Here is a 12,569-nt window from a genome sequence, read left to right as displayed (position 1 = left end):
GTAACACTGTTAAGTTGTGAAATTAGAGGTTTCATCCTTCTGTGATTGAAACTGATGAGTAAACATGTTTATTCTCCGACTGAGCTACAAAATGTAAAATACTTATGCAAGAGGAAGTCTGTTTACCTGTTGTTGAGACTGCAATAAGCATCTATCCAAAAAACATTCCTTTAGCTGCCCTCCCGATAACCCAAAGAAAGGTACTCAGATACAAGAGAATCATTTTTATAATAGGGTTCAAAGAGAACAGGAAATGAAAGTTCAGCATGTTCACAAACATCTCTGACATCATTAGAATCTAAAAGACATTTTGTCCATCTTTGTGATGTTTTTCCTTTAACAAACTCGGGTCAACAAACAGAAAAAAATCACAATCAAGATGAAACATTTGCATAAAACACATGTGCCAAAAGATAAAATACCATATCGTGTTTAACAATCAGGAAAAAAAAAGTTTATTCACACACAAAAAAAAAAAACACTGCATGAAAGATTTTAAATCTATTAAAATCTAAGATATTTTATTTTGAATCATTTATTGTAAAAGTGATTTAACTATAGCTGTGATTCTTAGAGGGAAATGGTTAATACTTAGCAATATATTTTTGAAAATTTGAACATTAAAGCTAACACCAGCTAATGCATGCTACAAAATCCCTCATACCAGGGGAGGCTGAAGCAGCAGAGCCCAGCACACCACATCATTCATTGAAAAAAACAAAACACTATATAATACATTTGTATAAAAACATACATTTCTGAGTTATGCAGCAAAAACAACCTCAGAAGCAAACAAAAATAACATTTGGATATAACATCAACATGTGGTTTTAAAAAAATACAAATACTGAAAAGGGTGAGACATTCAGTTCAATCGTTAAAAAATGACAAAATATATTTACAAAAAATGTTTCACAACAGTGTCTGTTACCACCAATGATTTAAAAACACATATAATGTATAATGCCTTTTCACGTCTAATAATCAGCCTCAAGTGTCATCACTTGATAATAAGACCTTTGTAGTCTATTCCAGCATTAAACACCAGAATCTCCCACAAAACTGTCAGTGGTCCAATGTCATTGTGGGGAAACAGACGTCAACTCAGTCTCACTCTCCATTCTTTAAAAGATGCTGCACATAGCTGTCTGCAGATATCATGAATCTGGACACCACCCTGTAGCCATTAAAGTCCTGCGACTTTAAAGTGCAGATGTTTCCCCTTTGGGTGCTGGTCAGGGGGTTGTGAATGTGGCTAAAAACTGAAGCCGTAGCGTAGCAATCGTACCAGAAAAACTGCAGTTTTTAGTCCATATTCTCTGACACCTTCCTTTCGCTCATAATAAACAGCTGTGGTGAGAAACCACCACAAAAAGAAAATCATCCTGCAGCCCTTCAATGAGCCACATGCACAGACTGTTTAGATCCCCTCTTTTGTCCAAATAAGGTCACTTTGATCTAAACAACAATCATGACTGCCGCATGTCGAACTCAAGGCTTTAACAAGTCAGTGATGAAGTAATGTGGTCAGTCCTGTAACAATGAACAGGCTGGTTTTGTTTTCAAACTGAATTTACAAGGTTTTTTGAACAAACATACACAACAGAAAGGCGTCCATGCAGGAGAAGTGCTTACTAGTTAGAATATTTCACAATGAACTCTGACTGTCCTTTCTCAGTCATTGTTTACCAAGAATACATACAAGGCTTGTCATAGATGTTTTTCCTTAATTTAAATGATGCCCAGGTTTTCGTAGATTACATCATCCACATTATGGTCTGTGCCTGTCAAAGGGACAGTAGACGAAGGAGGGCCATGGGATGGTTTTGTTTTGTGGACTTGAGCGTAAAGGTGGGCGAACGGGTCTGTTTTTATGACACTTTTATGAGTCTCCTCCTCCTTTTTGGACATGGGCTCAGAATAAATGGGTTCATCGCCCGCAGAACACTTTATTTGTGCTGTACTCTGAATCACAGTTTGTTTGTTTTGCCCTGGACTGATTTTGTCGTACACCTCTGAGTAGACTGGATCTTTGCGATCGCAGGGTTTTGAAGCCGAGGAGCTTGGAAGGGGACTGACCGATTCCATTGAATTTGGAGGTTTGAGTGGGAGAACACTGGCAGGGTCTACGTACAAAGCCGTGGTTGGATGATGTTTGCGAACAGATTGAATGCAATCAGCAGGGTCAGCGTACACAGCATCTGGTTGTGCACCAAGATGGCCGACAGAGCTGCTGACATCCGTGGGGATCATTGGGAGAGGCATGAGGGTGATAGGAGCTGGCTGTGCTGACATATTCTCTGGTGAACTTGGCAAATCTTCTTGAGAACTCCCTTCTGAAAGGGCAGAATTCTTCTCCTGTGTCCTCAGTTTGTTCTCCAGGATGGCAGCCATGCTGGTCAGATCCGGTATCTTTGGGAGAGGGGAATGGGCTTGTATATTGGGAATTGATTTCTCACTCTCTTGGTTCGGGATGCCTAGAGTAACAGGTGAGGTCTTCCGTTTGATGGTGATCTGAATCAGGGAGAATATTTTCTCAGCCTGCTGTGTTTCAAAGCTGAATGTTCCAGGACCAGAGTCACAGCGTCGTCCTGCTTCAATGCTTAAGGCCGACTGGTGAGAAATAAACAAGGTTTCATTTAGCCAGCAATTGTAAGAATCATATTCCTTCTCTATTTGAACAAGGACAGTGCACCTGTAAGGTTGTTTTCAGAGACACAAGATGAGCAGCTAAAAGAAAGGTTGGTGTTGTTTACAAAAAGCATACCTTATCTTTTCCATATCGCCTCAGTAGTTCATATGGCCACTCTCTAATGATGCTTCTCTTCTGTGTTTCTTTCAGCAGCAGTGCCTCTTCCCCCACCTGCAGCAAGTATGACCCCTGCAGGCCACAACGTGACGCTGCGTCAGTCCTCTGAACCACCACCCTGAACTCTGATGCTGGAAAGAGAAATGACAATATTTAATATTTACTTAACTGAGTAAATGTCACTTAAATATTACAATACCATACAGCATTTCTTCCAATAATTCTAAATGGCCACGTTTAGTTATTGCAGTAAAAAAAAAACTGGTAGCCACAAAATATTTATAAATTTTAAATCTACTAAGGTCTCGTAAAAGCCAAATTTATAGAGCCCGTATTATGCCCTTTTTGGGGTTCATATATTTAATCTATGTACCTACTAAAGTATGTTCACAATAGCTAAAGTTATAAAAAAAAAGTGTCTGTTTTCATGAACTGTCGCTCCATGCACCGGCTCTCTTCTGACTCTCTCTCTAAGGCTCTGAAGTGCCCACGTTCAGAGTCCCCACGTGGGCCAAGTCTGATCTGATTGGTCGGCCTGTCGGCTCTGCCGTAATTGGTCAGTCGCTCAGCACGGTTCTCGGAAATGTCCCGCCCCTTTTACCATATTGGGAATGCAGCCACTTTGGCTCCAAGGGGAGCAAAAAACATTAGCACCTTAGCACGACTGTGCTACCGCAGGCTACGGCATATCGTGGGCGTGCTACAGAAGTTAATGGGCGTGCAACATGAGCTGCTGGGCTTGCCACAACGAGCCAATGGGCTTAGATCAGTGATCTCACACTGACAAGACGTCACACTGGCAAATTTTTTTCGAGGGGGGCTAGAACTGAGCGTTACATGCAGCTAATTCTACAGCTAACAGGAGGACGTAGGAGAAGGCGCGTTTCCGCGGACTTTGAATTTTTGCACATAGATGTGCCTAAACATGCACAGGAAACATGGAAAACACACTAAAGAGCATATAAAACCAGAAAAAACATAATATGGGACCTTTAACCTTGAGCCAAGAATAGTGATTTAAAACCTGGGAGTCTATTGAGTGGCTGCATACTCTTTAAGTACAGGCACCATATATAGTCCCTTTCACACATACTCTACACTCCTTAACATTTCCTGACATTGTCCGGGGGAGGCGAATGAGTGAACGCTAACAGTTGTATCTGTTAATCCCAACTTTATCCAGACTTTTTTCCAGTAAGCCCCTTGAGGCTGACTCGTCCTCAGTTGGATTTTAGAGTTGGTGATAATTGTGGAGCACAAATCAATCAGACAGAATAAGGAAATAACTGTTAAAGGGATGGAAAAGGTTTACCTTCATTTGCTGAGGCATATATCTGGTTTTCCTCCATATAAAGCTGATCAGTGCCGGAGGCATCGCCTCTCTGAGAATGACAGGGGAAAGAAAACGTTGAGGTTTTACTTCTTAATGTTATCTGATTGATAATATAGAACAGTTAACACACCTGAAACGTGCTTTGGCACAGTTTTTCCACCCAGTCCACACAGTCGTCTTTGAGTGCAGCAAACACCATCGTCCTTTCCTGAGTCTCCACGCAAAATGCCGACATGTTCTCCTGCAAACAGCCCGGATAGGAGTGTGTCCTATTTATTCAACTTTTTATTGAACTGCTGCTGATACATGTGTGACTTCATAAAGACCTACCATGGGACAGGCCTCAGCGTTTGGGGGGAGTCTGAGGACGCTGATGAGATCTGACAGTCGGACCATCTTCATATTTCTGTCTTGAGGCTGATGGTGCCTCCTGACCCCAGAACCATGATCGCCTTCATTGGTGGACACACAATGAAGAAACAGTCAAGGTTTTTGTTTTATTAAGATGATTTATTGTAGAGACCCAAAAGATGGTCCTGTAAAAATTCAGGACACAAAAAGTGAGTAAAAAATATGTAGGCCTACTTGTGATAGAGCAGTTTCATTTATTAAATTGTGTAAAGAAACATTGTGTTAATTTGTAATTTATCATTTATGAATCCTATAGCCTGATATATATAAACAGTAGTTTCACAACATCATCTCTCTGATGTCACTTGCACTGTTGGGATGTGATGTTGAGAAAAGAAAATATTCTGCACAAACTCTCTAATGGAGGATGAACTACATGAGGCGACGTGCCGTCCTGAATGCCAAACAGCCCCGGGGAAAAGTTCAAAAGGAGGTGTGTCAGGTTCTGTGGCTGGATAAGAAAAGAAGCAAGCCCCATTTACAGTACAGATGTACACAAATGAATAAACCTTATTTGTTGTTCTTATTTCTGCTCTAAAACAGTGGAAACATTATTAATTATTTAAAACCAGTTTAAAGAAAAAAATAATGTGAACTGTTTAAAGCAACTGGATTGGATCAAATCTTGAAATGGTTTTATTCATTTTTTTAAAGGTGATAATGCCATCAGATAAAATCACTGAATCCAAACTTTTCTCTCTCGTTTTTATTTGGATTTAATTTCTAGTTTGGATTGTTACAAACTTTTTAGCAGGACTGGAATAAAAAAAAAAATCTGGATTAAAATGATCCCAACAGACGGGCATATGCAGGCTGAATATCAGGAAGAAAATGTTACCAAATGTAGGTCCATCGATTAAACATTTTCACAATCTGTTGATCATTTAGATACTATCAAGAAATTGCATTTTGTTTTCATTTGTGAAAAAAGGTGAGCTGGATCACCTGATCCACATAACAATAACAAATCAGCATAATTATGAGTTGGGCAGATGATTCATGATTTCTACACAAAGTGAAGAGATTTGGCAAAATGTTTGTCTACATTGCATATCATTAAAGTTGTGGTGAGCTAAGTATCCCAGTGAAATGAACTGTGTTCACACAAAAGCCACCAGATGGCACTATGCCTTCTGGGAGGACCCAGCATTGACAGGTGCTCCACAAGAAATATGGAGTCGGGTATGGCTGCATCCTGGCGCTCTCTCGCCTGTGTTCTCCCGTCTCATGTGCTCTCTCCTCCAATCCAGGATGTATTTGATATCTACTGTTGATTGCTATCCTTAGTTTCACAGACATCGGATGCTGCACAAAGGTCGTCAGAACCCACAAGTGTAAACTAAGTGTCTCCTGACCCACCAAATGTGAAATGAACCCATCCAGTCCTTTGTTTGTGGTCTGTGTAAATCTTACAACACAGAGAAAAATGCTCCGTTTGTATTTATGTTCATCATTTCTAATGATGTTGCTGCTTTGTTGGAGACTTTTCATTATGAAAATAAAAATAATTTATCCTTAATTACTCCCGCGAGGTGGAATTCAGTTTTACACTCTGTTTAATGAACATGCTACACACACATGCACAAACAGGATCCTATGGACGTGCATTAATGGAGAGGTCTCAGAATGAGGGTGCTGCCCACAGCGAGCGCTCCAGAGCAGTTTTTGGGGTTTGATGCCTTGCTCAAGGGCACCTCGGCAGTGCTCAGGAAGTGGACTGGCACCTCTCCAGCTGCCAGACCAATTTCCGGACTTGGTGGCGACCCTCCGGTTCCAAGTCCCTACAGACTGAGCTACTGCAGCCCATTCAAAGTACTGTTGAAAGTAACAGTATTAAAATGTGGGGGGAAAAAAACAAGAAAATTAAAATGTGCTTTCTTGAACAGTGTTTAAAAGTGTGTGTGTATATATATATATATATATATATATATATATAACAATCTGAGTCTCTGAGAAGCACAAAGCAGCACTTTGACAGGACAAGGATACCATGTATGTTGCAGCTCTGTAAACCTGTCTTGAAGCTGCAGGTTGAACCATTTCCCTCCAAAATGCCCCTACCAGTTAAAACAAAAAAAATATGTCAAAATAATGGGAGCAATGTTTTCCAGTACCAGACTTACACTGTAAGGCTCCAGAACAAGCAGGAATGACTGTTATAGCACTGACTGTATCTGAGGTCCATCATGTCTGACTCTTATAGATAACCTTAAATAAATTATATCTCAAAGACTGAAGGTGTTGTTTTTTTTCATCCAATGCACATTAAGCATTCCTGCATCCTCACACACCGACTTAGCAAACAAAGTAAACACTCTGAACTCTGTTAAACTTTTGACTTTGTTCATAAATGGGATTTATTTATAACACCTGTGTCTGAAAAGATTAAGACAGACTTGACGTAAGATGCACTTTCATTATAAACTCAGCAGTAGCTCCTGGTCGGGGGTGTTTTCTGCTGTCAGCTCTCATTTTCTCCTGCTGATTTTCACTTGTTTTTTGTTGATTGCCTAAAAGTTTTTACCCTGCTGTGAGGTCTGTTTTCTACCATGCTATAATAAAGATTTAAAAAAAACATCCTATGTTCCTGTTTTGTTGTCAATCTGACACCACAGCACAGATTTATATTTGTAGACGTGAAGAACAAACACAGAACACTGAGGACACTATAACTTTCGAATTTAAAAAAGAAAAATGCATTTTTCTTTCTCTCATCAGGTCAATCTCATTTGTAATACAAGAATAAGTAACTATCCATATTACTTTATTATTCTAGAATGTTGTATATTTATCCAGGCTATACAGCCTAATTTTAAGATTTAAGAGTTTTTAATATTAAGCAGATTTTTTTTCTCCATAGAGAGAAAATCAATGTTGAATACTTTCTTTACATAAAAAAAAATCCTTGTTTATGAATCTGACTGCACAACTGTTAAGATATTTGTGGGTTCTTTAGACCAAGATACATTTTGACAAGTGATAATTTTTTATTCTTGTTTTTTTCTACTTTTTTGCAGTGAACCAGCTGTTACTGCGATGGTCCCTCAGACACTTTCAGGTCAGCTCACTGATTCGGAAGGCGCCCAAATGGACCGCAGTCCTGCTGTCCGTGTCAGCATCCTGTCTGAGTGTTTATCTCGTCCTCTGCGGCCTGGTTCAAGAGGTCACTCACACAAACACATGCAAACACACTCAGGCCATAATTTATATCTAAAGTTCTCATATTATCTGTGCTACACTACCTGTCACTTCCTGTCAGCATGCAGTGTTTCATCAGTACTGCTCTCTTTATAAGAGGGTTTTTTTCATTCTCTGTGTGACCAAAGCTTACTGTGTCTTGTCTTTATTCCGATGTAAAGGCTGAGCCATGTGTTCTCTTTCTGTGATGATTCTCTGCTGTATATGAGAGTCCATGTTTCACTCTTACAGTTTCTCAGAGGTAGGTACGTGAATTTCTAAGAGTACTTAAGACTAATTCAATAAAATGCCAACTTAAGTTTAATAATCCATGTTTTTTATTTAGTATTCATATCTTCAACATAATCAGAAACTAAAGTAATCTGTTGTTTGTCATTAAAACATTAACATTTCTAAGCATGAAGCCAGTTTAAAGATTGAATGACTGACTGCATTCAAGTCAATGAATTCAGGGTCAAATGCTGCAGCAATATAACAAAAGAATGCAGCGGAATCTGTAAAAACAAAGTAAAAAAATAAAGAACCTGATAAGAAATTAAAGTAAATCACTTGTTTTTTCAGATAGAAATAAGCCTGCAGTTGCATGAAGCAAGCAAGTTTGTTAGTTTCAAGGTTAGGCCTACTGTCTTATTCCTTTTTATATCAGCTTTTTTCTACTTCAAGTATTTTGTGATTGTTAGCTGTACCTGGCTGAAAACATCACTGCTGAAAGGATTCATTTTTTCCCACTTTTTTTAAAGGTTGAGAACCACATCCCTGAAACTCAGTTATCACTCTTGAGCTCCATTTAGTCTTCCTTATCTTTCTTGAATTATTTAACATGCACGCTGTATGCAGCGCAGTCACAAGTGACAGTGGAGTCTGTAGATGTGGTTGAGAAGAGAGCTCATAAAGGTGTATCCTGTTTCATTAAAAGCATCTTCCTCTTAAATAAAAAGGTCTATACAGACCCTCTGTGTGATGTTGTTAGACTTGTATTAAAATCTGAGTCTAGTAACAGACGACAAACACAATGTTAGTCTACATTCTGTGTGTTTCAGTTTTCACAACTCCTTTTGAAAGTCAGTGAAATGCCCCTTTAAACTTTTCCTTATTGTCCGACTGTTTGTATAGTCCCCACAGTGGACTCAACTCTAAAGATGTCCCAGTAGTTTTTAAAGATCTCAGTTATTCTTCTGGTGCCTCCAATGTTAAAAATAGTTTGTGCAAAATGAGACTAATGTTTTGATATCCTGAAACCTTTACACCATGTTGGGTCAAATGGGGATAGAAGAATGAAAACATGACAGTACCTCCCATAGCCTGGACCTCCAGTCGTCCCACTCCACTGCTGCTGTGAGGAAACAGAGACAACCACACTGGCTTCCATTTCTGAAAAGAGAGAGACAGACAGGGAAGAGAAGAAGTTTAAGAACAGCGCTGGTGGCTACAAACCAGCATTGATGAATATACAAACTTGCACTACCCTAAACCTAAACCATCGACTGTTTAAAAGGGAAAGATGTTGCCTGTGGGTCTTAAACCTTCAATCTTTCTAAGATCAAAAACTCTGTTTCAAAAAGGAGTCAGATTATAGAAGTGTATCTGCGCTTCACTCTTGATTTTTTACCTCATTTAAAACATTTTCTAAATGATCTAAATCTCTATTTTAAAGTCTTCTTCAGTACAGATGTTGGTATCATGGTCACTATTCTCCCACGGTACACATCACTTCTTTCTGTTTCTTCCTCACTGTGTGTCTAACGTCTGTTTTTACAGCAGGTGAGTCATTGGTTTGAATTTTTCAATTACTTTGGGTATCAAATAGATCAAAACGAACGTGGTAACGTTACCAAATGAAATCAGGTGCACAACCAGCAGCAACCTCCAGTGTTGAAAAAAGGCTATAGTCCTTGTCATAGCGGCCGTTTGGTTCAAGTCCGACCTCAGCTCCCTTTGCTGCATGTCATTCCCCACTCACTTCCTGACATTTCCTGTTTCTCTAAAAGCTGTCCTATCCAATAAGGCAAAAATGCCCCCTGGATAAAGCCTTTGAAGTCACATCTGGAGGGGATTTTGAAAATAACTCCGTTTTGATTCTATAACAGATAAGAGTTATTCACAAGCAACGCCGCCCGATAGCCTAACACTTATTTGTGCGCCTCATGTACCGAGGCTATGGTCCTTGAAGTGGGCCACCCAGGTTCAACTCATACCTTCAGCACTTCATCACAACTCTCTCATCCCTTTATCAAACTCTGTCCACTCCTTTACATAAAGGCATAAAAGCTAAAAAAAAAAAAAAAAAAATCATCAAAATAAAGGAATTAGCATGACTGATCTGTCTGCGAGCGTGTTGCACTGAAGCTGTTTACCAAGAGGCTTAAGGCCCGCCTCAGCTCCATCTCTTTACCTGGTTACTAGGTTGACAGAAAGTTACGTTTGAGGCAGTATTTTCAATATGGCGACTGCTATCATTGGGCCTCAAAACTGCACTCCAGTAACCAATGGGTGCGGTGACTGAGACTGTGTCGATGTCTTAAATAATCCATGGTACAAACAGCTGCAACTTAGTTAACAACAGCACAAGTTGACGTTGAACAAAAGACGTCCAAAAACAAGCAGTGCGCCTACAGGAGGAACATACGCAGAGTGTGTTTAGCACAGTGTGGTGTCTGTCACAGAGAACAGGAGCAGGAAAGGCAGAGGAAACGACGAGTGCGTGCTTCTTCATTGACCATGGATGGTGGAAAAATAAATATAATAAATACGTGTCGCCTAATTTACCAACCGTTGATATGCATGGGTAGACTTCTCAGTTAAAGTGTGTGTGTGGGAAATACTGGATGTTCATTACCTCAGTGATATTCTTCTGACACACCCTGCTGATATAAGAAGTCTCTCGAGGGTCATAAAAAGCTCAGCTCAGCTTTTGGTTGGACTAGTTGTCAAGTTTTAGTACATACGTAAAGACTTGTTTTCTTTTAGCAATAATTAGCATCCCACTTCGTAACACATTTTGAAGAAACAAAGCTGCCTGTAACTTAAGCTGATAACTCCAGTTGTCTACACGCCAACCATCAGTGACATCATGATGGTTCTGTAAACTGTACGGTCTATGACAGAAACCTTTCCTCCGTCAATGTGTCTGTCAGTTTCAACACTCCCACAAGTGACACATTGTAAATAGTCCAGGAGTGTCACACCATGAATGAAGACAAATGATGACACACCTCTGATGCAGTCACTCCTTTAAAATGAAGCTTGCCTGCTTTTTGTGAAAATAAATTCAAGTTAGTCACATATTTGTCATGTTTGATGTAAAATACGTTTTGATTTGTAATTGAGTCCCTTTCAGTTCGATTCCAGCCTCAGGTGATATGAGATTGATAGTAATGTCATTAATCATAGCCGCTGTTAAACCTGTGCAGTGAAACCACACAGAGTGTACTTTCTGTCACAGCTGCGCAGGAATGTGTAGTTGTGTCTCAACTTGTTCATTTGGATTCTTTCTCTGCTGTTTCTTTTGAGCAACGTGCAGACAGTCTGACAGCCTTTACTAACAAAACTATGAGCTCTTCTATGAGTTAAGATAACTGTGAATCTGAATGAAACTGATCAAAACACTGCTTTAAAAGTTTTTATGTTTCACCTTTTGACTCCATAGAGCACGCAGCCATTCTGTAATAGAATCCATTCTCATAGCACATCTTCTGTCTTTCAATCCTTCTTGATCACAAATGGAGTCTGCACTACAAGGTCAGCTTTCTGGCATTCATCCCATTTTATGATTCTTTATTTCTCAGTGCATTCTTCACACAGAAAAAAAAGGATCTTGTTCAATCCATTAAGTATTACTGCTACAAAGAAAGATCAATAAGCTTTGTACTCACTTTGCCAGCTTTGTGTGGTTGGAGGTAAGCTTTCCCTGTTTTGGTCTGAGAGTCCATCTGAAGAGAAAATGCACGTCAGTTTTGGACTTTGGAATCCTGAACGGAGGTTTTTCCTTCTCTTCTTTTTTTCCTTTGGTGAATAGAGGAGGAGTGGCGTGACCACAGTGAGACGTTCATGAAATATGATCCCCACCTGTAGAGGTGAAGCCGAGATTACACAAGTGAGAGGGGAAGAGCTCAGGACTAATTCAATGTTTACACACATCCTTATCACAATCAGAATCGATGTATATTGCCAAGTTCATTTACACATACAAGGAATTTGACTTGGTGTTTTGGTGCAAAAAAGTTAACAAGGAAATATAAAAACAGCAGAGGTCCTGCTGACAGCTTAAATAGAAATAAGGTACACAGATAAAGGCTAAATCTATCTTTATCTATATATGCTGTACACATTTTGAAGTTAAAATAATAATAATCAGCTGCTATTTTATGACAGCCCAATAATTATGGTGCAAGAAAGCTATTGTTCTGTAGAGTCTTTTAATTATTATAAGCATTATTGGTTACACAGTCACATTTACAAGTTTTTTTAATGCCCTAAAACAAATACAAATCTGGCAAACAAATCAACGAGCTGCAAATAACAAACTGCTGTCATTACAGAAGTCACTTAAAATCTTGACATTTTGCACACAAATCAAGTGATACTCTACTAGTTCTCACTTGCATTGCGCCACATTAATAATAATCATAATAATAGCTTAGATTTATATAGCGCATTTCAAGAAACCGAAGGATGCTTTACATTAGTAAAAAGGGGGGCAGTAATATTAAAAAGAAATAAAAACACAAACAAAGAAAGAAATAACACAAAACAAACAAATGAAGGAAGGAAGAAGAAGGTGCTCAATGGGGGGAGTGTTAAGGCCGTTGGCGGTTAAGA

The 12,569-nt window shown here is 39.3% G+C and overlaps 1 protein-coding gene across 1 annotated transcript; it reads right to left on the bottom strand.

Moving 5' to 3' along the window:
• Positions 1-209: 209 nt before the first annotated feature.
• On the bottom strand, positions 210-11,770 carry dok1a (docking protein 1a). Its single transcript, XM_061048856.1, has 7 exons — positions 11,624-11,770; positions 9,044-9,122; positions 4,473-4,594; positions 4,273-4,383; positions 4,122-4,191; positions 2,768-2,940; positions 210-2,613 (listed from the first exon to the last, which is right to left on the bottom strand). Exons 1-7 carry the CDS (start codon positions 11,678-11,680, stop codon positions 1,732-1,734), a joined length of 1,494 nt encoding a protein of 497 aa, XP_060904839.1. The 5' UTR covers positions 11,681-11,770; the 3' UTR covers positions 210-1,731.
• Positions 11,771-12,569: the final 799 nt, after the last annotated feature.

Source organism: Labrus mixtus, chromosome 2 (assembly GCF_963584025.1).
Source record: "Labrus mixtus chromosome 2, fLabMix1.1, whole genome shotgun sequence".
NCBI lineage: Eukaryota > Metazoa > Chordata > Actinopteri > Labriformes > Labridae > Labrus > Labrus mixtus.
Note: the sequence above shows the minus strand (reverse complement) of the source record. Positions and strands in the feature narration are given on the sequence as shown.